The sequence below is a fragment of the Chrysemys picta genome, chromosome 11, assembly GCF_011386835.1.
Source record: "Chrysemys picta bellii isolate R12L10 chromosome 11, ASM1138683v2, whole genome shotgun sequence".
Classification (NCBI taxonomy): Eukaryota; Metazoa; Chordata; order Testudines; family Emydidae; genus Chrysemys; species Chrysemys picta.
The window spans coordinates 62,936,766-62,959,989 of NC_088801.1; the positions used below are offsets into that span (position 1 = coordinate 62,936,766).

Genomic DNA, 23,224 nt, shown 5'->3' on the forward strand with positions numbered 1-23,224 from the left:
GGAAAAGCTTGTGGATTTGTATTCTGTACCTGTGATGCACATTAGTACCGGTAGTAACGCTTCATCCCAATTGCTGCCTGTTGAATTCACCTCTTTTTTTTACCTTGGATCTGATGGTCCTATTTATTCGCTCAACCTGTCCTGCTGCTGCTGGCTGACAGGGAATGGGAACCTTTTGATCTCCATCCAGACAGATGCACACTTCTTTGACCCCACAAATCCGCTCCCATTGTCTGAGTCAATAACTTAGGCTCCCCATCTGCAGAACACATTGCTAATCAATTATTTCACTCTTGTTAGAGCAGTCACATATTTAGTGTGGAAGGTCTCCTTCTCCAGGTGTGAGAAAGCATTTACATCAACTAGCACAGGGGGCCGGCTTTAAGCCGATTCGGCTGATTCCTCAGAATGGGGCCCCGCGCCTAAGAGGGCCCCGCAACGTCCGGGGCTGCTGGCGGAGCGAAAAAAAAAAAAAAGCTGCATCCTGCTTCTCCTCCCTCCCTCCAGCACTTGCGCCGCCATACAGCTGATCAGCGCAAGCCTGGGAGGGAGGGGTGAGGAGGAGGAATGCGACGTGCTGGGGAAGAGGCGGAGCCAGGGCGGGGATTTGGGGAGGGATCCAATGGGGCAGGGAGGGGGCGGGGCTGGGGGCAGGGCCATGGCGGGGATTTGGGGAGGGATCCAATGGGGCAGGGAGGGGGCGGGGCTGGGGGCAGGGCCACGGCGGGGATTTGGGGAGGGATCCAATGGGGCAGGGAAGGGGCAGAGTTGGGGCTGAGGGGGGCACGGGACAATTCGCATCCCGGCGTGGGGCCCCGCACATGCTAAAGCCGGCCCTTTTGTTACCTGATAAGGACACCTCCCGAGTATAGTCTATTAGAATTCATTTCCATGGACCTCTCAGTGCCTGTCTCAGAACAGCGTTTTTTGTTAGCTGGATTGTGTCTGGCACAGATTAGGGAAGTATCAAGGTGTTCCTTCAAGTTTCTTTCCCATTGGGGCCACTACCATATTTTTGCTAATCTGTCTTTGGCCTCTGTGTCTTTGGAGTGATCATCCACAGTGGACCCACGCACCCATAAGAGCCAATCTTTTTGCATATTTTGTGGTGCCACCCATACTAACCTTTCTTTAAATTAAACATGGGAGTTCTTGCTGTATGATTAAGTTTTGACCTTGTACATTCATGTTTTGGCTGCAAGCTTGCTCCCAAAGTGGTCTTAACTTCACATCCTGTTGTTGAATGCTCTGTAGCTCACTCCGCTTTATCTTATTGTGATAGTTGCTGGCCTAAAGTGAAAACTGCTACAAGGATAGCTTTCAAAGCAGTCTCCCATGGCCAGGGTGCTTCTGTAACTGCTGCATTTCTGGCTGCTAAATCGGCTGTCTCATTTTTGTTGTTTATTGTTAAATAGGTTCCCTTTTGTATGTGTGTGTGTGCACGTAAGTGTCTGATTTTTAACCATGTCTGTTGGCTAATGAGGAGCTTAGAGATAGTGGCAGGGTAGAAGTCAGACTCGAACAGCTTAATGGGAGTAAATTGTGGGGCCCAAATAATTTCCATCCAAGAATATTAAAGGAACTGGTACATGAAATTACAAACCCAATAGATAGGATTTTTAATGAATCTTTAAACTCAGGGGTCATACTCGCTAACTGGAGAATTACTAATATAGTTCCTATTTTTAAGAAAAGGGGAGGGGCGGGGGAAATGATCCGGGAAACTAAGGGCCTGTTAGTTTAATGTCAATTGTATGCCCGGTCTTGGAACAAATTTTGAAAGAGAAAGTAGTTAAGGATGTAGAGGTAATTGGGGGGGAAAATACAACGTGGTTTTACAAAAGGTAGATCATGCCAGACCAACCTGATTTCCTTCTTTGAGAAGATAATTGACTTTAGATCTACTGCATTTCATTTGTCTCAAATCTATCTGCTCTAATTTACCTGGATTTCAGTAAGGCTTTTGATGTAGTTCCACATGGGAAATTATTAGTTACACTGGAGAAGATGGGGATTAATATGAGAATTGAAAGGTGGATAAGGAGTTGGTTAAAGGGAAAACTACAATGGTACATACTGAAAGACGAACTGTCAGGCTGGAGTGAGGTTACTAGTGGAGGTCTTCAGGGAAGACAGTTTTGCTGACATGCAGTTTTTTTTAAAGATTAGATGCTGGGTGCTAGCGGGGCTAATTGGGAAGTAGCACAGGATTGTGGGAAATGCCCACCAGACAGCTGGGCTGCAGGGAGCCTCATAACCTGGAGGGGGTGACAGTAGTGCCCTAGCCAGAGGGCTGAGTCATGAAATCATGAATGGGAGGTCCCAGGACTTGCCCTTGAGCTGGGTGTAGCTGTTTGGGTGGGTGGACTGGGCCAGGGGTGCTTTTCTCTTCCTGCCTCCCACAGTCCTCTGCTGGGCTGCTGTTGGTGGCTCCTACAGTTAATCCAGGAGATGGGGGAAAGCCGACTGCTGCAGAGGAGCATGTGGCTCGGACAGAGATTTCTCGTAGGGGAGAGTCTAATGATAGAGAATCTCCAGGTTATAGTCAGGAGCAGAGGATGGAAGAGGATAAAGTAAGGGCCAGATCAGATGATAAACAGTCACATAAAAAAGAATCTGATACATCAGAAAAGGGCAGACAAATAAACAGTGACAAGTTTTTAAAGTGCTTGTACACAAATGCTAGAAGTCTAAATAATAAGATGGGTGAACTAGAGTGCCTTGTGATAAAGGAGGATATTGATATAATAGGCATCACAGAAACCTGGTGGACTGAGAGCAATCAATGGGACACAATCATTCCGGGGTACAAAATATATCGGAAGGACAGAACAGGTCGTGCAGGGGGGGAGTGGCACTATATGTGAAAGAAAATGTACAATCAAATGAAGTAAAAATCTTAAGCAAATCCACATGTTCCATAGAATCTCTGTGGATAGAAATTTCATGCTCTAATAAGAATATAACATTAGGGATCTATTATCGACCACCTGACCAGGACAGTGATAGTGATGATGAAATGCTAAGGGAAATTAGAGAGGCTATCAAAATTAAGAACTCAATAATAGAGGGGGATTTCAATTATCCCCATATTGACTGGGAACATTTCACTTCAGGACGAAATGCAGAGATAAAATGTCTCGATACTTTAAATGACTGCTTCATGGAGCAGCTGGTACGGGAACCCACAAGGGGAGAGGCAACTCTAGATTTAGTCCTGAGTGGAGCGCAGGAGCTGTTCCAAGAGGTAACTATAGCAGGACCGCTTGGAAATAGTGACCATAATACAATAGCGTTCAACATCCCTGTGGTGGGAAGACCATCTCAACAGCCCAACACTGTGGCATTTAATTTCAAAAGGGGGAACTATGCAAAAATGAGGGGGTTAGTTAAACAGAAGTTAAAAGGTATAGTGACTAAAGTGTAATTCCTGCAAGCTGCATGGGCGCTTTTTAAAGACACCATAATAGAGGCCCAAATTCAGTGTATACCCCAAATTAAGAAACACAGTAAAAGAACTAAAAACCATGTAAAAGAAGCAGTGAGAGATAAAAAGACTTCCTTTAAAAAGTGGAAGTCAAATCCTAGTGAGGCAAATAGAAAGGAGCATAAACACTGCCAAATTAAGTGCAAGAATATAATAAGAAAAGCCAAAGAGGAGTTTGAAGAACGGCTAGCCAAAAACTCCAAAGGTAATAACAAAATGTTTTTTAAGTACATCAGAAGCAGGAAGCAAGCTAAACAACCAGTGGGGCCCCTTGATGATCGAGATACAAAAGGAGCGCTTAAAGACGATAAAGTCATTGCGGAGAAACTAAATGGATTCTTTGCTTCAGTCTTCACGGCTGAGGATGTTAGGGAGATTCCCAAACATGAGCTGGCTTTTGTAGGTGACAAATCTGAGGAACTGTCATGGATTGAAGTGTCACGAGAGGAGGTTTTGGAATTAATTGATAAACTTAACATTAACAAGTCACCGGGACCAGATGGCATTCACCCAACAGTTCTGAAAGAACTCAAATGTGAAGTTGCGGAACTGTTAACTAAAGTTTATAACCTGTCCTTTAAATCGGCTTCTGTACCCAATGACTGGAAGTTAGCTAATGTAATGCCAATATTTAAAAAGGGCTCTAGAGGTGATCCCGACAATTACAGACCGGTAAGTCTAATGTCTGTACCGGGCAAATTAGTCGAAACAATAGTTAAGAATAAAATTGTCCGACAAATAGAAAAACATAAACTGTTGAGCAATAGTCAACATGGTTTCTGTAAAGGGAAATTGTGTCTTACTAATCTATTAAAATTCTTTGAAGGGGTCAACAAACATGTGGACAAGGGGGATCCAGTGGACATAGTGTACTTAGATTTCCAGAAAGCCTTTGACAAGGTCCCTCACCAAAGGCTCTTATGTAAATTAAGCTGCCATGGGATAAAAGAGAAGGTCCTTTCATGGATTGAGAACTGGTTAAAAGACAGGGAACAAAGGGTAGGAATAAATGGTAAATTCTCAGAATGGAGAGGGGTAACTAGTGGTGTTCCCCAAAGGTCAGTCCTTGGACTGATCGTATTCAACTTATTCATAAATGATCTGGAGAAAGGGGTAAACAGTGAGGTGGCAAAGTTTGCAGATGATACTAAACTGCTAAAGATAGTTAAATCCAAAGCAGACTGTGAAGAACTTCAAAAAGATCTCACAAAACTAAGTGATTGGGCAACAAAATGGCAAATGAAATTTAATGTGGATAAATGTAAAGTAATGCACATCGGAAAAAATAACCCCAATTATACATACAATATGATGGGGCTAATTTAGCTACAACAAGTCAGGAAAAAGATCTTGGAGTCATCGTGGATAGTTCTCTGAAAATGTCCACGCAGTGTGCAGAGGCGGTCAAAAAAGCAAACAGGATGTTAGGAATCATTAAAAAGGGGATAGAGAATAAGACTGAGAATATATTATTGCCCTTATATAAATCGATGGTACGCCCTCATCTCGAATACTGCGTACAGATGTGGTCTCCTCATCTCAAAAAAGATATACTGGCACTAGAAAAGGTTCAGAAAAGGGCAACTAAAATGATTAAGGGTTTGGAACGGGTCCCATATGAGGAGAGATTAAAGAGGCTAGGACTGTTCAGCTTGGAAAAGAGGAGACTAAGGGGGGATATGATAGAGGTATATAAAATCATGAGTGATGTGGAGAAAGTGGATAAGGAAAAGTTATTTACTTATTCCCATAATACAAGAACTAGGGGTCATCAAATGAAATTAATAGGCAGCAGGTTTAAAACAAATAAAAGGAAGTTCTTCTTCACGCAGCGCACAGTCAACTTGTGGAACTCCTTACCTGAGAAGGTTGTGAAGGCTACGACTATAACAGAGTTTAAAAGAGAACTGGATAAATTCATGGTGGTTAAGTCCATTAATGGCTATTAGCCAGGACGGCTAAGGAATGGTGTCCCTAGCCTCTGTCTGTCAGAGGATGGAGATGGATGGCAGGAGAGAGATCACTTGATCATTGCCTGTTAGGTTCACTCCCTCTGGGGCACCTGGCATTGGCCACTGTCGGTAGACGGGATACTGGGCTAGATGGACTTTTGGTCTGACCCGGTACGGCCTTTCTTATGTTCTTATGTTCCCACACTGAGGTGCATGGGGCTGTTCAGCACTCTCAGAGCTATTGTTTCAGGCTGGCTACAGACTTAGGCAGACGTCTCTGAATTGGTTCCACCTGGATCATATTTTCAAGCTTTGGTTTACACCCCCTGGGACAGACACCTCAGCTTTCGTTACACACAGAAAGTTCCAGTGTAATACGAAGATTCCAGGAGCTGGGGCCCTCGACCCAGGCCTATAGTGCCTATGGCTAGTTAATCCTGCCCTGCCTGGATCGGTGCTCAGGTAACTCAGGCCTCAGGCTCGGCTGGGAGAGAGCTATGATTGGTGCTGCCTCTCGGCTGGGAGGAGGATGTGGCTCATTCCTGCCATCAGCTGGGTGCTCAGCTCTGCCTGCTCCTTGCTTGGTGGCTGAGGGGGCTCTGGTTGCTGTTCCCTGGTGATGCTCCCAGGGCCCCTTCAGCCCTAGCTCCAAATCTATGGCCATGGGTGAGCTGACAGATTATGATTTAGATTACAGCTCTATGGTTACAGTCCTCCCGCCGGCTCTCTATGGTCCAAGTCCTGTATGTTTCACTCTATGGTTCAGCTCTTACTACATGCCCTGCACTATTTTTGGATAATGCCTGGACAGACATGGAACTGATTGGGAGGGAGTCTTATACCCCTGTAAATCCTTGTGTGGCTACCTAGGCCTAAGCCCTATGTTTGGTGTTGAGCACTTTGTGCTGAAAGTAGCTATGCAATGCTGGGGGAGGGCAGGGAAAGATGAGGGACTAATTTTGGATCAGAGGATGATACTGTAGCCCAAGAACACAGGATAAGCCCCGACATTCCCCTTAGTACACTTACAACAGCACGCTGAGAGCACAATGGTTGCTAAAGCATTTTATTCATTGAGACCCTTCCAGACAAAAGGCATCTTGATTCAGTAGAGATCAGTGGCACGTCTCAAAGAGCCGACCTTGCCACTCATAGAGCCCCACTCGCTGAATCTCCGGTACTGCCCTGGCCTCAGCAGGTACTGGCGGCCTCTGTAATTTGGCAATTCGTAAAGGATCCAGTACCCCTCCAGCACAGAACAAGAGAGCATCTCGGGGGAGCGTAGCTGGTCCATGACTTGTGGAGAGTCCTCGGTTAACTCTACCATGTTGCCTCTGTGATCCTCCTTCTCATAGATCTTTATCCTGTAGGTGCCCCTGTGCTGTGACAGAAAATGAGACAGGGTAATAGTGACTGCAGCAGGCTGGCTGCCTGTGATCCTGGGCCCTGAGTCAGCCCTGTGCACTGCTCCAGTGATGCAAAGGGCGCTTAATGCTGCCTCTGGTCCCCAGAGGAGGGGAATCCTTGAATGCTGCAAAGGCAGCACATCCACCCATTTGAGTCGGAGCTATGCCAGCCGTGACTCCCACCCATAGGCTACATTAAGTTCTGCTGGGGGGTGTTTCAAGCTTCAGCAGCCCCAGAATCAAGGAAACAGAATAGTGAGTTTGTTCTAAAGAGTCACAGAAAATATTGGGCCCAATTCTCCCCTCACACTGGTGTAACTGTGGGCCTCAGGGAGTTACTCATTATACACCAGTGTGAGGGGAGTAGGCCCGGTGTATCTCCAAATCCCCAGAAGTTACGGAAACATTTTCTCTTCTTAACTCAAAGTATGTTGTTGTTCACTGTCCACATTCCTAACCACAGAACAGCTGCACCCAGGCCCTGAACAGGCAGTAGTGGTGGAAGCTTTCATATCCTATTCCTGCAATGTCCCCCCAGCCATCCTGGAAGGACGACCACTAGGAGGAAGAAAGCAGTTCTCGTTTTCAGTCCTTGGGAGCTCAGTTGAAAATGATCAAGCAAGAGCCTTATGACGGTGGCTTGGGCAATTTTGCCATTTTTTAAAAGCAAAATTGAACTCACAGGTGGGATCATCCGGCAGGACTTAATGGAGGTGCTGAAACCCTCAGACTGCATGTCAGGATAATCCCCCCGTTTCAGAAAGAACTGCTGTCCCTGGAAGTTGGGACGTTCATAGAGCATGAAGCAGCCACTTTCCACGCGGACGGAGTTACAGCGGCTGAGCTGACTTTGAAAATCCGGCCGGTCGCTGCTGCACTCAACGGAGCGGCCCTGGAAGTTTTTGTCCTCGAAAAGGATGATCTAGTGCGAGAAACAAATGGCAGAGTTTTCAGTAACATCCTATACAGTGTGACTGCGTCCTGGTATTCCAATTTCTCTCCATTCAGCACACTAAGCCTGAAGTGTCTGGGCCTTACATTTTACTCACAGTGATGATAAATTGATATACCCCTGTGACTTCAGTGGAATTGATCCTCATTTACACAGGTGTAAGCGAAAGCAGAAACGGGCTCTGAAAGATTAATATACAGGGACTAATAGAGGTCGTAGGCCCCCTAGCTCTGCATTCTTGATTCTCCTCTTCTACTGGTATAGGCCTGGAGTAACTCTTTTGACATCAAGAGACTAACTCTGATGTAAATGGGAGGAGAATTAGGTCCCTGGCTTCAGCCTGGCATACCAAACAATCCAGTCCAGACAGGTTTCTCTTACCTTTTCCATCGTAGCGGGATTCAGGCTGCAAGTCTTAGTACTCCAGCTGGGCAACTGCCTTTTTATACCTCACAACCAGTGTGCACACGTTAACAAAAGTCTTTTCTCTGTTCATAGAGCCAACTCATGACTCTGGGGGCTCATTCACTCTTTGTACTAGTGTCCATAGGTTTTGTGTAGCGGGGAACAGGTTTTATTCCTGTGGTTACCAGTGAGCAGTTCTGGGCCCTGGATCTGTCAGCACAGCCATTTTTACATTGAAGACAACATAGTTCAGAAAAAGGGAGAAACTTCTGGCCGAGTGACAGAGCGGACTGGATGTGATGGCATCAACAATCCTTTTCTATAGAGTCTCTGCAGTTCCATTGTTATTAGTGAATGCACAAGTGGTACAATAAAGATGGAAGAGGGTTCAAATGACTAAATAGAAAGTAGGGAGATAAAAACAGAAATGTGTATGTCAAAAAAAAAAAAAAGTCAAAAGGGCTTAGATAGACATCACACGTTTTTCTGACATTCAATAGCTTTGTGGTCAGCAGTATGGAGTCTGGAATGTCCTCCTGCGAGACCATCATGAGATGAACACCTGTTCAGTAGGTGTGCAGCATCTATCCTCACCCACAGCCACACAGGGCTATTTTGAGTCTCCAGGTGTGGTCATTTCCAGCACACCTCATCACCCCACATCTCAAATGGTTGAGTTTGCATCATACATAGTGTGGGAGCCCGAGGCCAGGCAGTCTTCCATCAGGCTGAACGAGCCGAAAGAGTTTCTTGGGCCTTGTCTACACTACAGAGTTTTGTTGACAAAAGTTAGGCCCTTTAATTAAAGCGCTTTCATTCAATCACTGTTGCATGTCCTCATTATGGTCCTTGTGTTTGCAGAGCCCATCCACACTAGCAGCTCTTGCATCGATACAGAGCAGTGCATTGTGGGTAGTTATCCCACTATGCAACTAGCCATAGGGTTTTGGGAAGGGTTTACAACGCCTCATGGGGTAGGTACAGTGTCACATGATGCAGGTTTCTCAATTCCATCATTCCATGGGCAGCCTACCAAATTGCCAGAAGTGTATGGGGGCAGGATGGGGAGAGTGTGTGACAGGGATCATGTGTATGTGTGACAGAGAGAGACAGAAGCAGTGTGTGTCTTGGGGAAGTGAGTGAGAGATTGTGTGGGGTGGGGGGAGAGTGTGTGTTTGGGGAGAGTGTGTTGGCATCTGTCAGTCTAAGTTCAGACAGCAGCCTGAGCAACCAATCCTGCGGGTGGGGGATACCTCCCCCCCACATCAGCCCCTGGCTCTGCACAGCACAGCAATCTTCCTCCCCTCCCGTCCCCACAGAAGCAGCTTGCTCTGCCTGCCTGCCAATTCCACATTAATGGTTCTGTGATTCCCTCCGAGTTCTCCCACAGCCTCCTCAGCTGCCAGGAGCAGCATCTTCAGCAGCTCCGTGAGCTCTCCATGCTATGGAATGTCAAAGCTTGCACATGCCTGCAGGGCAGCCGAGTTCAAAACAGTGAGCAGAGCGGTCACGGTGGGCATTGTGGGATACTGGGGGAGGCCAGTTATGGCGACATAATGAACGGTAGCATCTACAGTGACGCTTTGTCATTTTTACTTTGCTCCAAAAAGCTCCATGCCTCTCGTCGAGGTGTTTATATTTTGTCAGCAAAACGACAGAGATTTGCCGCCAAAAGTAGCTTTGTGGGGTGGACACACCTGCGCTGTTTTGTTGGCAAAAGCTGCCTTTTGCCGACAAAGCCGTATAGTGTAGACAAGGCTTAGAGAGAGAGCAGCTCGTTCCCATTCTGCTTGCCACAGTGTGACAGTGTCCGCCGTGGACCTAGTCAGTAGCATAGTTCAGATTCGTGTTCTGCTGATGCGTCAGAGGCAAGGCACTTCCCATCAATGGCTCCAGAAGTGGGGGAGCCAGAGGACCATGCCCCCCACTTTTTAACATTGATGTGTTTTTGGAGGACAGAGGGTGGTGTTGCCCACCAAACTGCAAGCCTCGGGGAGGTACAGAGTGCATAGGTGGGAGCTGCGCTATGTGGTGGGGGGAGCATGTGGTAACATGTTATTCCTTGGGAAATTAGGATATAAAATATTAGTCTCGCTACAGAAATCATTTTCCAGCTATTGTGGAGTAACTTTTCTTTTATAATGGTGTCTTATGGGTGCAGCATAATATTGGATTGAACCTATGTACTTAGGCCCTGTCTATACAGGGTTGTTTTTGCACTGCTCAGTGTGTTTGACTTTAGAGGTTTTTGCTTGTACAATTAGATTGATGTAGTTGGACTGGTGGAAATTTTCCTAATCTAGATAAACCCAGAATGTCAAGTTCTGAATTGATTTGAAGTTGGTTACCAGTTAATGCCAATGTCATATATAAAGCTTTCCTCAATAGATCACAAAGTGCTCCACCATCTTTAAAGTATTTATTCTCAAAAGACCCTTGTGAGGTAGGTGTTGTGATTTTCTCTGAGACTCTTTCCTCTCTTCTTCCCTACAAACCAGTTCAACTCCAGGCTTTGTCATTCAGTTATCTTTATTTGGCATACAGCAACACTTCACTGAGCTGATGAAACTCATATGTGAGGTGGTGGTGGATGTAGTGTGACAGTCTGTACCCCCATTTGTACTCCTTTTATTGGACCATGATACATTTCAGACAAAGCATGCCTTATGAGGTATCATTCAAAAACTTATAATTTCCTGATCATCATTGTCCTTGTAAAATATGTGTGGCAGCATTGTATGTAAAGTTTTAAGATTCTATTGTGTTATGTTAGTAAGAGCAGCCACAAACCACTTCTTCAGAGACAAAAGCCAAACTGATGCCTCAGCCAGGTGTCAACAAGATCAAATGGACAATCACCTGGTTAAGTGGCCATTCTTTGGCAGGAAAGAAGGAGTGAGTGAAAATCTATATTTTGACAAAGGACGAGCTTGAGACTGTGTCTTCTGGACCTCAGCTGGAGATGGAGAGGGAACTATAAAGGGGGGAATAGACACCCCAAAATATTCCTCTCTTTCTCTCTGTTCACAGCATCAACAACATCTGAAGGACAAGGAAAGTGACACTGGATTGGGGCAGGGGTCCAGTCTGAAAAGGAATCCAGCTAGTAAGACTGCTAAAGTATGTAGTGAGAGAGACCTTTGCTTTGAATTAATTTAGCTTATTAAGTTTTTCTTTTTATTTCTTTGTAACCAATTCTGACTTTTATGCCTCATTATTTGTAATCACTTAAAATCTATTTTTCTGTAGTTAATAAACTTGTTCTTTTGTTTTACCTAAACCAGTGTGTTTGCACTGAAGTGTTTGGGGAAACTCCATTTGGGATAACAGGGTCACTTACAAGCTTAAACTAGTGTAAATGGTGGATTCTTTGTAACGCGAAGTCTTTAAATTATTATTTGAGAACTTCAGTAACTCAGCCAGAGGTTATGTGTCCACTGTCTAGTACAGGAGTGGGTGGGTAAGGTTCTGTGGCCTGCAATGTGAAGGAGATCAGACTAGTTGATCATGATGGTTCCTTCTGACCTTAAAGTCTGAGTCTCTGTCCACTTTGTCAAACTGTTTGGCATTTAGCATTTGCCACATAGTTCTGAGTTTGAGTTCCCTTTTATTGGTAGCCTGATATTTGTTCAGAGCCCACTAGGCTAGCATTAATTCAAGTCCAGAACAAAGATCAGCTTAGAGTGAGATTTTTTTTCTTTTATCAGCACAATGATAACTTCTGTTAATTTTCCATACTGAGCTGATTGACATTTCTAGTTGTACTGTAAAGTGTTTGACCATTTTGTTTTTTACTTTTATCGCTGCTAAACCTGTTTTACTTTTTTTTCTTTTTCCTTTTTGTATATAATGGCTACTGCCATCTCTATACTATATATATATATTTATATTTTGCTGACATGCAGTTTTTTTTAAAGTTTAGATGCCGGGTGCTAGAGAGGCTACTTGTACCCTTCTGCAGGCTCAGCTTCTCCTACCAGCCACTAGGAAGTAGCACAGGATTGTGGGAAATGCCAACCAGACAGCTGGTCTGCAGGGAGCCTCATAACCTGGAGGGGGTGACGGTAGTGCCCTAGTCAGAGGGCTGAGTCACGAAGTCACACAGAGCACCCCAAGTCATGAAGAGATAGAGTGAGATGAGTCACAGTGTGAGTACCCGATGGAAGGGGGCATTTGCTCCCAGAAGTGGGAGCAAGGTCCCTCTAGCCTCGGGGACAACAGGGGTCATTTGACCCTCATACCCTGAGCTGAAGGGATAGAGGTAGGGTAGCTCCCAGGACTCACCTTTGAGCCTGGCTGTCTCTCTTTCGATAGCTGAACTGGGCCAGGGGTGCTCTTCTCTTCTTGCCTCCCACAGTCCTCTGCTGGGCTGCTGTTGGTGGCTCCTACAGTTAATCCCACACTGAAGTGCATTGGGCTGTTCAGACCTCTCAGAGCCATTGTTTCAGGCTGGCTGCAGACTTGGGCAGACATCTCTGAATTGGTTCCACCTGAGTCATATTTTTAAGCTTTGCTTTACAGCCCCCTGTGACAGACACCTCAGGTTTCGTTACACACTGGAAGTACCAGTGTAATCTAATGATTCCAGGATCTGGGGCCCTTGACCCAGGCTTGTAGTGCTTATGGCTAGTTAATCCCCAGCCCTGGATCAGTGCTCAGGTAACTCTGGCCTGAGCCTTGGCACCTGGCTAGGGAGACAGCTATGATTGGTGCTGCTTCTCGGCTGGCAGAGGGTTGTGGCTATTCCTGCCATCAGTTGGGTGCCCAGCTCTGCCTGCTCCATGCCTGGTGGCTGAAGGGGGTCTGGCTGCTGCTTCCTGGTGATGCTCCTAGGGCCATCTGCCCAGGGAGTGAAGACTGGAGCTCAGCCCAGGGCCTCTCTAGTCCTGGCTCCAAGTCTCTGGCCAGGAGTGGGCTGAAGGACTATGATCTAGACTACAGCTGTATGGTTACAGTCCTCCCGTCTGCCTCGCTATGGTCCAAGTCCTGCATGTTTCACCCTATGGTTCAGTTCTTACTACGTGCCCTGCACTGTATTTGGGTAATGCCTGCACAGCCAAGGAAGTGATTGGGAGGGAGTCTTATACCCCTATACATACCCTGCTGGAGGGCAGGGAAAGATGAGGGACAACTTTTGATTCAGAAGATGATACCGTAGCCCAAGAACACAGGACAAGCCTCGACGTTCCCCTTAGTACACTTATAACAGCACGCTGAGAGCACAATGGTGGTTAAAGCATTTTATTCATTGAGACCCTTCCAGACAAAAGGTGTCTTGATTCAGTAGAGATCAGTGGCACGTCTCAAAGAGCCGACCTTGCCACTCATAGAGCCCCACTCGCTAAATCTCCGGTACTGCCCTGGCCTCAGCAGGTATTGGCGGCCTCTGTAATTCGGCAATTCGTAAAGGATCCAGTGCCCATCCAGCACAGAACAAGAGAGCATCTCGGGGGAGCGTAGCTGGTCCATGACTTGTGGAGAGTCCTCGGTTAACTCTACCATGTTGCCTCTGTGATCCTCCTTCTCATAGATCTTTATCCTGTAGGTGCCCCTGTGCTGTGACAGAAAATGAGACAGGGTAATAGTGACTGCAGCAGGCTGGCTGCCTGTGATCCTGGGCCCTGAGTCAGCCATGTGCACTGCTCCAGTGATGTAAAGGGCACTTACAGCTGCCTCTGCTCCCCAAAGAGGGGAATCCTTGATTGCTTCAAAGGCAGCACCTCCACCCATTTGACTCAGACCTACACGAGCTGTGACTCCCACCCTTGGTGCAGAGACTATGTCTGGGGTGGGGAGGAGGGAGCCCGACCAGACACAAGAGGGGACAGGGCTGCAGTGTACAATGCTGGCCAGTGATCGCATAGGCCTGGGGTTCTCAATCTTTTTCTTTCTGAGGCCCTGTGATGGGGCGTGATTGCCCTGTGCTGGTACTGCAAGGGTGAACTCTACTCTTTGGGCCAAGGAGGCCATGCACCCTTGGCCCTGCTGGGCATGCTACAGCTGGAGACCAGGTATAAAAGGGAACAGCCCAGCTCATTCAGGGCTGACTGTCGAGGAGGGAGGATGCCTGCTGCAGGCTCCAGCCCAGCAAGTGCTGAGGCCCCAGAAGGCGGAAGCCAGAGACGCCGAAACCCAGGACAACGCCCAAGCTCCTGCAGGCGCCCAAGCGGTGACAGAGCTGCTGAGAGCCGCAAGGCTGAGGAGCTTATGGACATCGGAGATTCCAGGACCACTACACCAGGGACAGGGTAGGAAGTAGCTCACAGGAACTAGGCATTGTACTGAGTGGTGTCTGTGTGTTTTGCATGGATTCCCCACTGACTCAGTGGCCAGCAAAATTGCCACTGTCAGGGCTTTGAGCTAGAACCTGGTGGAGCAGGGAGAGCACGGGTCAGGCCAAACAGCCCTACTGAAGAGGGCTATATACTGACTCTGGGTATTGGGCCGTGCAGCTCCTCTGGACAGGGCAGCCCTACCGACTTGGGTCCCTAGGCCACACAGCCCAGCTGAACAGGGCAGCCCTGCTGACTTGGACCACAAGAAGACACAGCCCTGAGTGAGGGCAGTCATATTGACATTTTTCCATAGGCGAAGCTATCCCAAGACCAGGGGTGATCATATAGATTCAGCCGCAGGGCCATAATTACCCTCACCCCATCCCAAGAAGGGACGGGGCGCGCTTGCCCCACAAAAGGGCCCCTAACATGCTGTAAAAACTCCACAGACCCTTGTGCCACAATAACTGTTTTTCCTCATATAAAAACTAGGGCTGGCATTAGAGGGTGGCAAGCAGGGCAATTATCCGGGCCCCATTCCACAGGAGGCCCTGCGAAGCTAAGTTGCTCTGGCTTCAGCTCCAGGCACGGGTGGTGGGACTCGGAGGCGGCGTGCTTTGGCCTTCTGCTCTGGGCCCCAGTGAGTCTAATGTCAGCCCTGCTTGGAAGGCTCCTTGAAACCTGCTTGCAAACCTCTAAGGGTCCTCGGATCCTCGGAACGTGATCGTTCCCCTTTATTCGACATTGGTGAGGCCTCATCTGGAATACTGTGTCCAGTTTTGGGCCCCACACTACAAGAAGGATGTGGAAAAATTGGAAAGAGTCCAGCGGAGGGCAACAAAAATGATTAGGGGTCTGGAGCACATGACTTATGAGGAGAGGCTGAGGGAACTGGGATTGTTTAGTCTCCAGAAGAGAAGAATGAGGGGGGATTTGATAGCAGCCTTCAACTACCTGAAGGGGGGTTCCAAAGAGGATGGAGCTCGGCTGTTCTCAGTGGTGGCAGATGACAGAACAAGGAGCAATGGTCTCAAGTTGCAGTGGGGGAGGTCCAGGTTGGATATCAGGAAAAACTATTTCACTAGGAGGGTGGTGAAACACTGGAATGCGTTACCTAGGGAGGTGGTGGAGTCTCCTTCCTTGGAGGTTTTTAAGGCCCGGCTTGACAAAGCCCTGGCTGGGATGATTTAGCTGGGAATTGGTCCTGCTTTGAGCAGGGGGTTGGACTAGATGACCTCTTGAGGTCCCTTCCAACTCTGATATTCTATGATTCTATGATTCTATGATCCCTAGTTGAGAACTGCTGGAGGAGGCTACACTAAGTTCTGATAGGGGGCGTTTCAGGCTTCAGCAGCCCCAGAATCAAGGAAACAGAAAAGTGACTTTGTTCTAAAGAGTCACAGAAAATATTGGGCCCAATTCTCCCCTCACACTGGTGTAACTGTGGGCCTCAGGGAGTTACTCCTTGTTTTACACCAGTGTGAGGGGACTGGGCCCAGTGTATTTCCAAATCCCCAGAAGTTACAGAAACATTTCCCCTTCTTAACTCAAAGTATGTTGTTGTTCACTGTCCATATTCCTAACCACAGAACAACTGCACCCAGGCCCTGAACAGGCAGTAGTGGTGGAAGGTGTCCTATCCTATCCCTGCAATGTCTCCCCAGTCATCCTGGAGGGACGGCCACTAGGAGGAAGAAAACTGTTCTCGTTTTCAGTCCTCCGTAGCTCCGCTGAAAATGATCAAGCAAGGCCCTTATGACGGTGGCTTGGGCAACGTTGCCATTTATTAAAAGCAAAATCGAACTCACAGGTGGGATCATCCGGCAGGACTTAATGGAGGTGCTGAAACCCTCAGACTGCATGTCAGGATAATCCCCCCGTTTCAGAAAGAACTGCTGTCCCTGGAAGTTGGGACGTTCATAGAGCATGAAGCAGCCACTTTCCACGCGGACGGAGTTACAGCAGCTGAGCTGACTTTGAAAATCCGGCCGGTCGCTGCTGCACTCAACGGAGCGGCCCTGGAAGTTTCTGTCCTCGAAAAGGATGATCTAGTGCGAGAAACAAACGGCAGAGTTTGCAGTAACATCCTATACAGTGTGACTGCGTCCTGGCATTCCAATTTCTCTCCGTCCAGCACACTAAGCCTGAAGTGTCTGGACCTTGCATTTTACTCACAGTGATGATAAATTGATATACTCCTGTGACTTCAGTGGAATTGATCCTCATTTACACAAGTGTAAGCAAAAGCAGAATTGGGCTGTGAGAGATTAATATACAGGGACTAATAGAGGCAGTAGGTCCCCTAGCTCTGCATTCTTGATTCTCCTCTCCTACTGATATAGGCCAGGAGTAACTCAGATGTAAATGAGAGGAGACTCAGGTCCCTGGCTTCAGACTGACATACCAAACAATCCAGTCCAGATAGGTTTCTCTTACCTTTTCCATCGTAGCGGGATTCAGGCTGCAAGCCATAGTACTCCAGCTGGGTAACTGCCTTTTTATACCTCACAACCAGTGCTAAGTGTGCACACGTTAACAAAAGTCTTTTCTCTGTTCATAGAGCCAGCTCATGACTCTGGAGGCTCATTCACTCTTTGTACTAGTGTGTATAGGTTTTGTGTAGTGGGGAACAGGTTTTATTCCTGTGGTTACCAGTGACCAGTTCTGGGCCCTGGATCTGTCAGCACAGCCATTTTTACATTGAAGACAACATAGTTCAGGAAAAGGGAGAAACTTCTGGCCGAGTGACAGAGCGGACTGGATGTGATGGCATCAACAATCCTTTTCTATAGAGTCTCTGCAGTTCCATTGTTATTAGTGAATGCACAAGTGGTACAATAAAGATGGAAGAGGCTTCAAAGAATAAAATAGAAAGTAGGGAGATAAAAACAGAAATGTGTATGTAAAAAAAAAAAAAGTCAAAGGGGCTTAGGTAGACATCACGTGTGTTTTAGCCATTCAGTAGCTTTGGGGTCAGCAATATGGAGTCTGGAACAGCCTCCTGAGAGACCAGCATGAGAAAAGCAGTATGTGCAGTGTCCATCCCCACCTGCAGCGACGCAGGGCTGTTCTGAGTCCCCAGGTGTGGTCATTACCGACACACCTCACCACCCCACATCTGAAATGGTTGAGCTTGTACCACAGATAACGTGGCAGCCTGAAGGCAGGGGTGATGAGAGAGAAATTTCTTAGGAGGGAGCAGCTCATTCCCATTCTGCTCACCACAGTGTCACAGCATCCACCGTGGAGCAGTTGAGTAACATAGTGCAGATAGGCGTTCTGATGATGAGTCAGTGGCGAGGCACTGCCTATGTATGTATCTTTGAAAAGTGGCGCTGGTGGTTATCTCCTGGATTGTGTCAAGAAGATTCTCTGCTGCAATATTATGCCTGATGTTAGAAGGAAGAATATTAGAAAGGACTGATAGCCAATCAGTGTTTGTTGGTCCTGTAGTCCCTGTTATTCTCATCATTTGATTCAATAGCACAACAACTAGTATGGTGTGGCAAGAGTTTAACCACACAGGAGCACAGTATTGCCCAACTGAGTAGGAGAAAGTTAGGGCTGAACTGCACAGTGCTTGCACATTAGCTTCTCAACTTGAGCCCGCAAGCTTCTTTAAGAGGCCATTTCTGCTATTAATTTTCTGAGCTCTCCTGGTGGTTTGGTTTTTATGGGTAAGAGTGCAAGATAGAGTGACTCCTAGATATGCTGACTTTGGGTCATGAGCCAGTCATTCTCCATTCAAGAACATATTGAGTTCTTGTGAAGCATTAGCTTGATTAAGATGAAACCATGACAACACGGTCTTTGACATACTGGGATTAAGTCTCCATTTCTTGCAGTCCTCAGGGTTGTCTGCCATATCCTGGTTCAGGTTGTCCCCAGTCTTTTTGAAGTTTTTCTCTTGACATTAGACAGATATCATCTGCACACTTGAATGACCTTGAGGTAGTTGTAGGCAGATCGTTTGAAAACATATTGGAAATAAGTAGGAGCAAGAACAGATCTCCGAGGGATCCTGTTCTTCTGGATCCTCCATGCACTCAGTTCATTTCCTAACATGGTTTGGAATTGTCTGTTTCGAAGCATCATTTCTATAGTCACAACAACCCATCAAGGTGACATCTTGACCAGCAAGCCAGTGTACCAGGTGGCATCATATGCTGCTTTTGAGTCAAGAAGTACAGCCCTGGACATCATGGGGCACTGGGATCGAGGTGTCCAAAATGCCCTCCAGTTCTGCTGCTGCTTCTCCAAATCTAAAAGTATGGAAAAAAACAGAGGAGAGCTGCCTCCATACCTATCCAAACAAATGGTACCTGAGCCTCATGGGATAGGGCTAATAGCTGTAACAGCAAAGGTTGCTGCTCAGACTGCTGAAATGAAATCAACAGTTTCCATCCGACAGATCACCATGACCGAGACCGTGTGCACTGCAAGCTCTAGCCAGATAGACTGGTGAAGCAGAACAGACTTTCTGAAGTGGAAGATGATTTTAAAGAGAACAAATAACAGGTTATCAAGAACTGTAATGATATCAAGTCCAAAGTAATTGGTCTAGAAAGCCACTCTAGACCATGTAACATGAGGATTGTAGGTGTCCCTGAGGGAACAGAGAAAGGCAAACCTTCTGAATTTGTCCCTAAATTGCTAAATTGTAGGATTTTCTAGTCATTTTTTATTTTCATATAGAATGGGCATACTGGACCCTTGTCCCCCAGCCAGCTCTCGGAGTTCAGCTTAGAGCGTTTGATTGTGAAGCGCCTGAACTTTACCACTAAGAAGCTTATACAGTACTGCAAAAATCCAGAGAGAGACATGGAGTGGTTATGGGAAGAACCAGCAATTAAAATATTGCTCTCTCAAAATTATGCCGTGATGTAGTTGGAATGAGGGTAGCTTTTAACCAAGTGAAACAATTGGCTAGGAAGTTTATTAAATACCTGGCTAAGCTCTATATTAAGAATGGGGATAGTATCATGCAGTTCCCCTCAGGAAGAAGAAAAATGCCTCCAAATTCTGCAAACTCCCCTTTACAAGACAAGGCATCTCTTGAATGATCAATGTGTATTGTTGGGTGTGATTTGTTATACTGTTATAGCTTATTAAAATGCGTGTATGTTAAACCCAATATGTAATTTGTAAGGATATAGCAGGAATTCAAAATGGAGTCTGAATCACCATTTTGTAAACTCCATCTTGTGACCCCTTAGTGCCCTGTCATCCTGGCCTAGTTACAGCTAGCTCCAACTGTTTTTTCCTGCCACTGGGCGATATCAAGGACAATTTTACCTCAGACTGTTTCCCGCCTTTGCTGGGATTGTACCATGTTTTCCCACCACTAATTGCGTAAAAGAACTGTGACCACAGACAAGTGGCGCAGTCCATCCTAGTGACTGTGCGTGCGCGGTTCAGGCCTTCGCAGCATCCTCGGAGGAGACCATCATTCCTGAAGTGAAGAGAAGAAAGAAGAAGCCGTATACAACCTTACCTGCTCCTGTTCCTGGGGACGACATCGCCAGGGGGTTCTTGGTCTACTTCTCCATCCCGAGTGACATCGTGGGACTCTCCAGTGCTCCTCCTCTGCGGCCGGGTTCCAGTTACCCAACGAGTGCTGGTCCTGGACTTCGCCGCCACCACTTGGAAATAGTGAGATAATAGGGTTTTCTTAGTCAGGCTTTTTATGGTTCTTGCCAGGGTGATTTTGTATTTTGGGCCTGAGCTTCATGCTCCTGTTTTAAAAGCTGTTGTTTCACTGTTTTGAGTTATTTTATATAGTAATTACTCATTCACATTTACCCCTTCCCTTACTGTAACCTATTTCCCTAATACACTTACCTGTTATTTTAACTTTACCGATAGTCAGTCTTTATTTCTCGCAGCACACATAGGGAAGAGGGAGGGAGGCCTATCTGAGTCCACCGGTGATGGACACAGCAGAGGGCGGGTCTGATCTTCTGAGTAAAAGGGGCTTGTTTTATTTCTTGATGCCCACACCACCATACCTATAGAGTTACCTGGGCTCCCCTTTGAGGTAACAGTATGGAATTTATGTATTGCTCTCTGACATCTGGCATGGTTCCTGTAAACATGTTGGGTACTAGCTGATATTGATATGTTAGTTTCTTTTCTCTTTTTCTCTCTCATTGGGGCTGAAGGGTTAAAACGTTATTAACAATTTACTTCCTATTGCCTTAAATCATGGGGAAGGAGCATGAATGTAAAATCTATCTATCATCATTGCTTTATTAGATGGTGCTTCCTGATGGACTAAGGTTTATGAAGGTTCTATTGGTAAGAGATGACTACTGTCATGGTAATGTTCAGAGCCCCAGGGGCTGCGAGGATCTCCAAGTTTCACCTGATCTAGCTGCCCCTTTGGTTAAAAAACAGTCCAAAACTACACACTTGATAAACATATTTTTCTTTTTGATGGTATGGTACTAACATATATTTCTGTCTCCACTATCTTTTTCTGTCTTATTTTAACAATGCCTCTTTAATCTCTCTTTATTTTTCCATGCTGGGAATTTCCTCCCCATGCCTGTAGAATATGTACTGGGCAGCTACTCTCTACCCCTGGATTATATAACTTTGGCTGCTTAGATATTCAAGAGCTGTTTTCTGTAGGAAATTTTTCAATGTCTCATTTATTCACTAAGCGACTTCATATTTTAACGATGATAGCTCTGAGAACTAAATGTGTGTCCTGAAACGTAAAAGGTTTCAGTAACCGTATTCAAAGCAAAAAATATATTCAATAATTAGAGAATGCTGCGATTGCTATGCTCCCAGAGACATATCTGACAAACTTGAAGTTTGTAAACTGAATAGAGATGGGGTGGGCCTCTCAGTTTCTAGTTGCTTTAAATTCTAAAGTGAGGGGTATTTCTTTACTAATACCTCCCAGGACTATGAAGTTATAAGGAGGGGTTAAGTGGAGCCAACCCTAAGCATGGACTGGACCACTTTGCCTTTGGCAAAGGCTTGCAGAGAGCCTGATCCTGGATGATGACTTTAGATCCCACTTGGTGCTCAGTCAGGTCACCATTGGCATCAAACCTGCCTTGGTCTTTTTACACTTTCCTCTCCTTTCTTCCACCACCACACTCCTCTGTAGCTGGAGAATCTCCATTTGTAAGTCCTGTACCCAGGCTTCTGTGGCCAGATAGACTGGAACCAGGTTAATTATATCCTTCCACACATTCATAGGTCTTCCCGTCAGGCCTCATTGGGGGAAAAGGCTGTGGAGTTGCATACCTAGCTCTGTTACGCATTGGTACCAGCGCTAACGCTTCATCCCAATTTCTGCCTGTTACAGAACCTTTTTTTTTGATGGTCCTATTTATTCGCTCCACCTTTCCTGCTGGCTGGCTGACAGAGAAGGGGAACCTTTTGTTCTACGTCCAGCTGGGTGCACACTTCTTTGACAACTGACCCCACAAATCCGCTCCCATTGTCTGAGTCAATAACCCTTAGGCCCTCCCCCCATCTGCAGAACACATTGCTCACCAATTGTTTCACTCTCATTAGGGCAGTCACATATTTATTGTGGATATCTATCTCCTCCCAATGTGAGAAAGCATTGACAACAACTAGCACATACTTGTTACCCCTTGGTGCTAAGGGCAGCTCCCCAGTACAGTTGATTTGATCTTTCCATGAACTTCTGGGGACCTATCTCAGAAGAGCTTTTTTACTTTCTTTGATAGCTGGATTGTGTCTGGCACAGATAAGGAGCATCTACAGATCCCTTTCCCATTGTTGACAACCTGTCTTTGTCCTCTGCCTGTTTGGGGTGGGCCCATGCACCCATAAGAACAGATCTGTTTGCATATTTTGTAGTGCCACCCATACTAAACCGTTTTTTGATTTTACTCAGAGGAGTTCTTGCTTTATTACTAAATTTTGACCTACCTTCGTGTTTTGGCTGGAGGCTTGTTCCCAAAGGGGTCCTAACTTCACATCCTGTTTTTCAATGCTTTGTAGCTGCTACGCTTTTTGCCTTATTGCGATTTGTTGCTAGTGTCAAGTGAAATCTGTTACAGGGATAGTTTTCAAAATGATATCCCATGGCCAGTCGGTCCAGTGTCTGCTGCATTATTGACTGCTAGTTTGTAGTTTTATAGACCAGATTACAGTCTTTCTAAAACTGTGAACTCGCACCACTGTCCATGCAGAGAGTCAGGGATCAGGACTCATCTTACTGTATGTAGCAGTCTTTTTGGATTCAAAGTACATCTGCTGCTGGTAAGGCTGGGGAAAGCTGCATGGCTCCCCCTCCATTAGCCCGGCGAACGCTCTATATGACTCCCCAGCAAAAGAGACAGGAACAGCAGCATGGGGCCCTCCCCTCCCCAAAGAGTAGGAGCAAGTGCTTTTCACCCCCACCATTCGTCCGGATTCTCCCGGACATGTCTGGCTTTTCTGAGTTAAAAATAGCGTCCGGGAGGAATTTGTAAATGTCCGGATTTCCCCCCCACGCAGAGTGCGCGCGGCTGACAGGGCCACCGGCCGGATCGTGCCACTCGCATGGGGCTCCGGCAGCCAGAGCCCCTCCTCCGCTTCCCCCTCCTTTCCCCTGCTGCTTGAAATCACTCCCCTCCTCCCTGCATTCGCAGATCGCCGGATGTTCGCAACGGGCCTCCGGCAGTCTGGAGCTCCTCCCCCGCGGCCCAGCGCGCCGCTCCGCAGCACTCTGTGGGGGCGGGGGACCATGCTGGGTGCTCCACTGGGGAGCGCAG

General features: G+C 46.7%; 2 protein-coding genes across 2 annotated transcripts; both read right to left on the reverse strand.

Moving 5' to 3' along the window:
- Positions 1–6,544: 6,544 nt before the first annotated feature.
- LOC101944860 (gamma-crystallin B-like) lies at positions 6,545–8,187 on the reverse strand. The gene is made up of 3 exons (XM_065561270.1): positions 8,179–8,187; positions 7,528–7,767; positions 6,545–6,820 (listed from the first exon to the last, which is right to left on the reverse strand). Exons 1-3 carry the CDS (start codon positions 8,185–8,187, stop codon positions 6,545–6,547), a joined length of 525 nt encoding a protein of 174 aa, XP_065417342.1.
- A 5,293-nt stretch (positions 8,188–13,480) lies between these two features.
- Positions 13,481–16,922, reverse strand: LOC101945412 (gamma-crystallin B-like). The gene is made up of 3 exons (XM_065561271.1): positions 16,914–16,922; positions 16,286–16,525; positions 13,481–13,758 (listed from the first exon to the last, which is right to left on the reverse strand). The coding sequence occupies exons 1-3, from the start codon at positions 16,920–16,922 to the stop codon at positions 13,483–13,485; spliced, it is 525 nt and encodes a 174-aa protein (XP_065417343.1). The 3' UTR covers positions 13,481–13,482.
- Between the last annotated feature and the right edge of the window lie 6,302 nt (positions 16,923–23,224).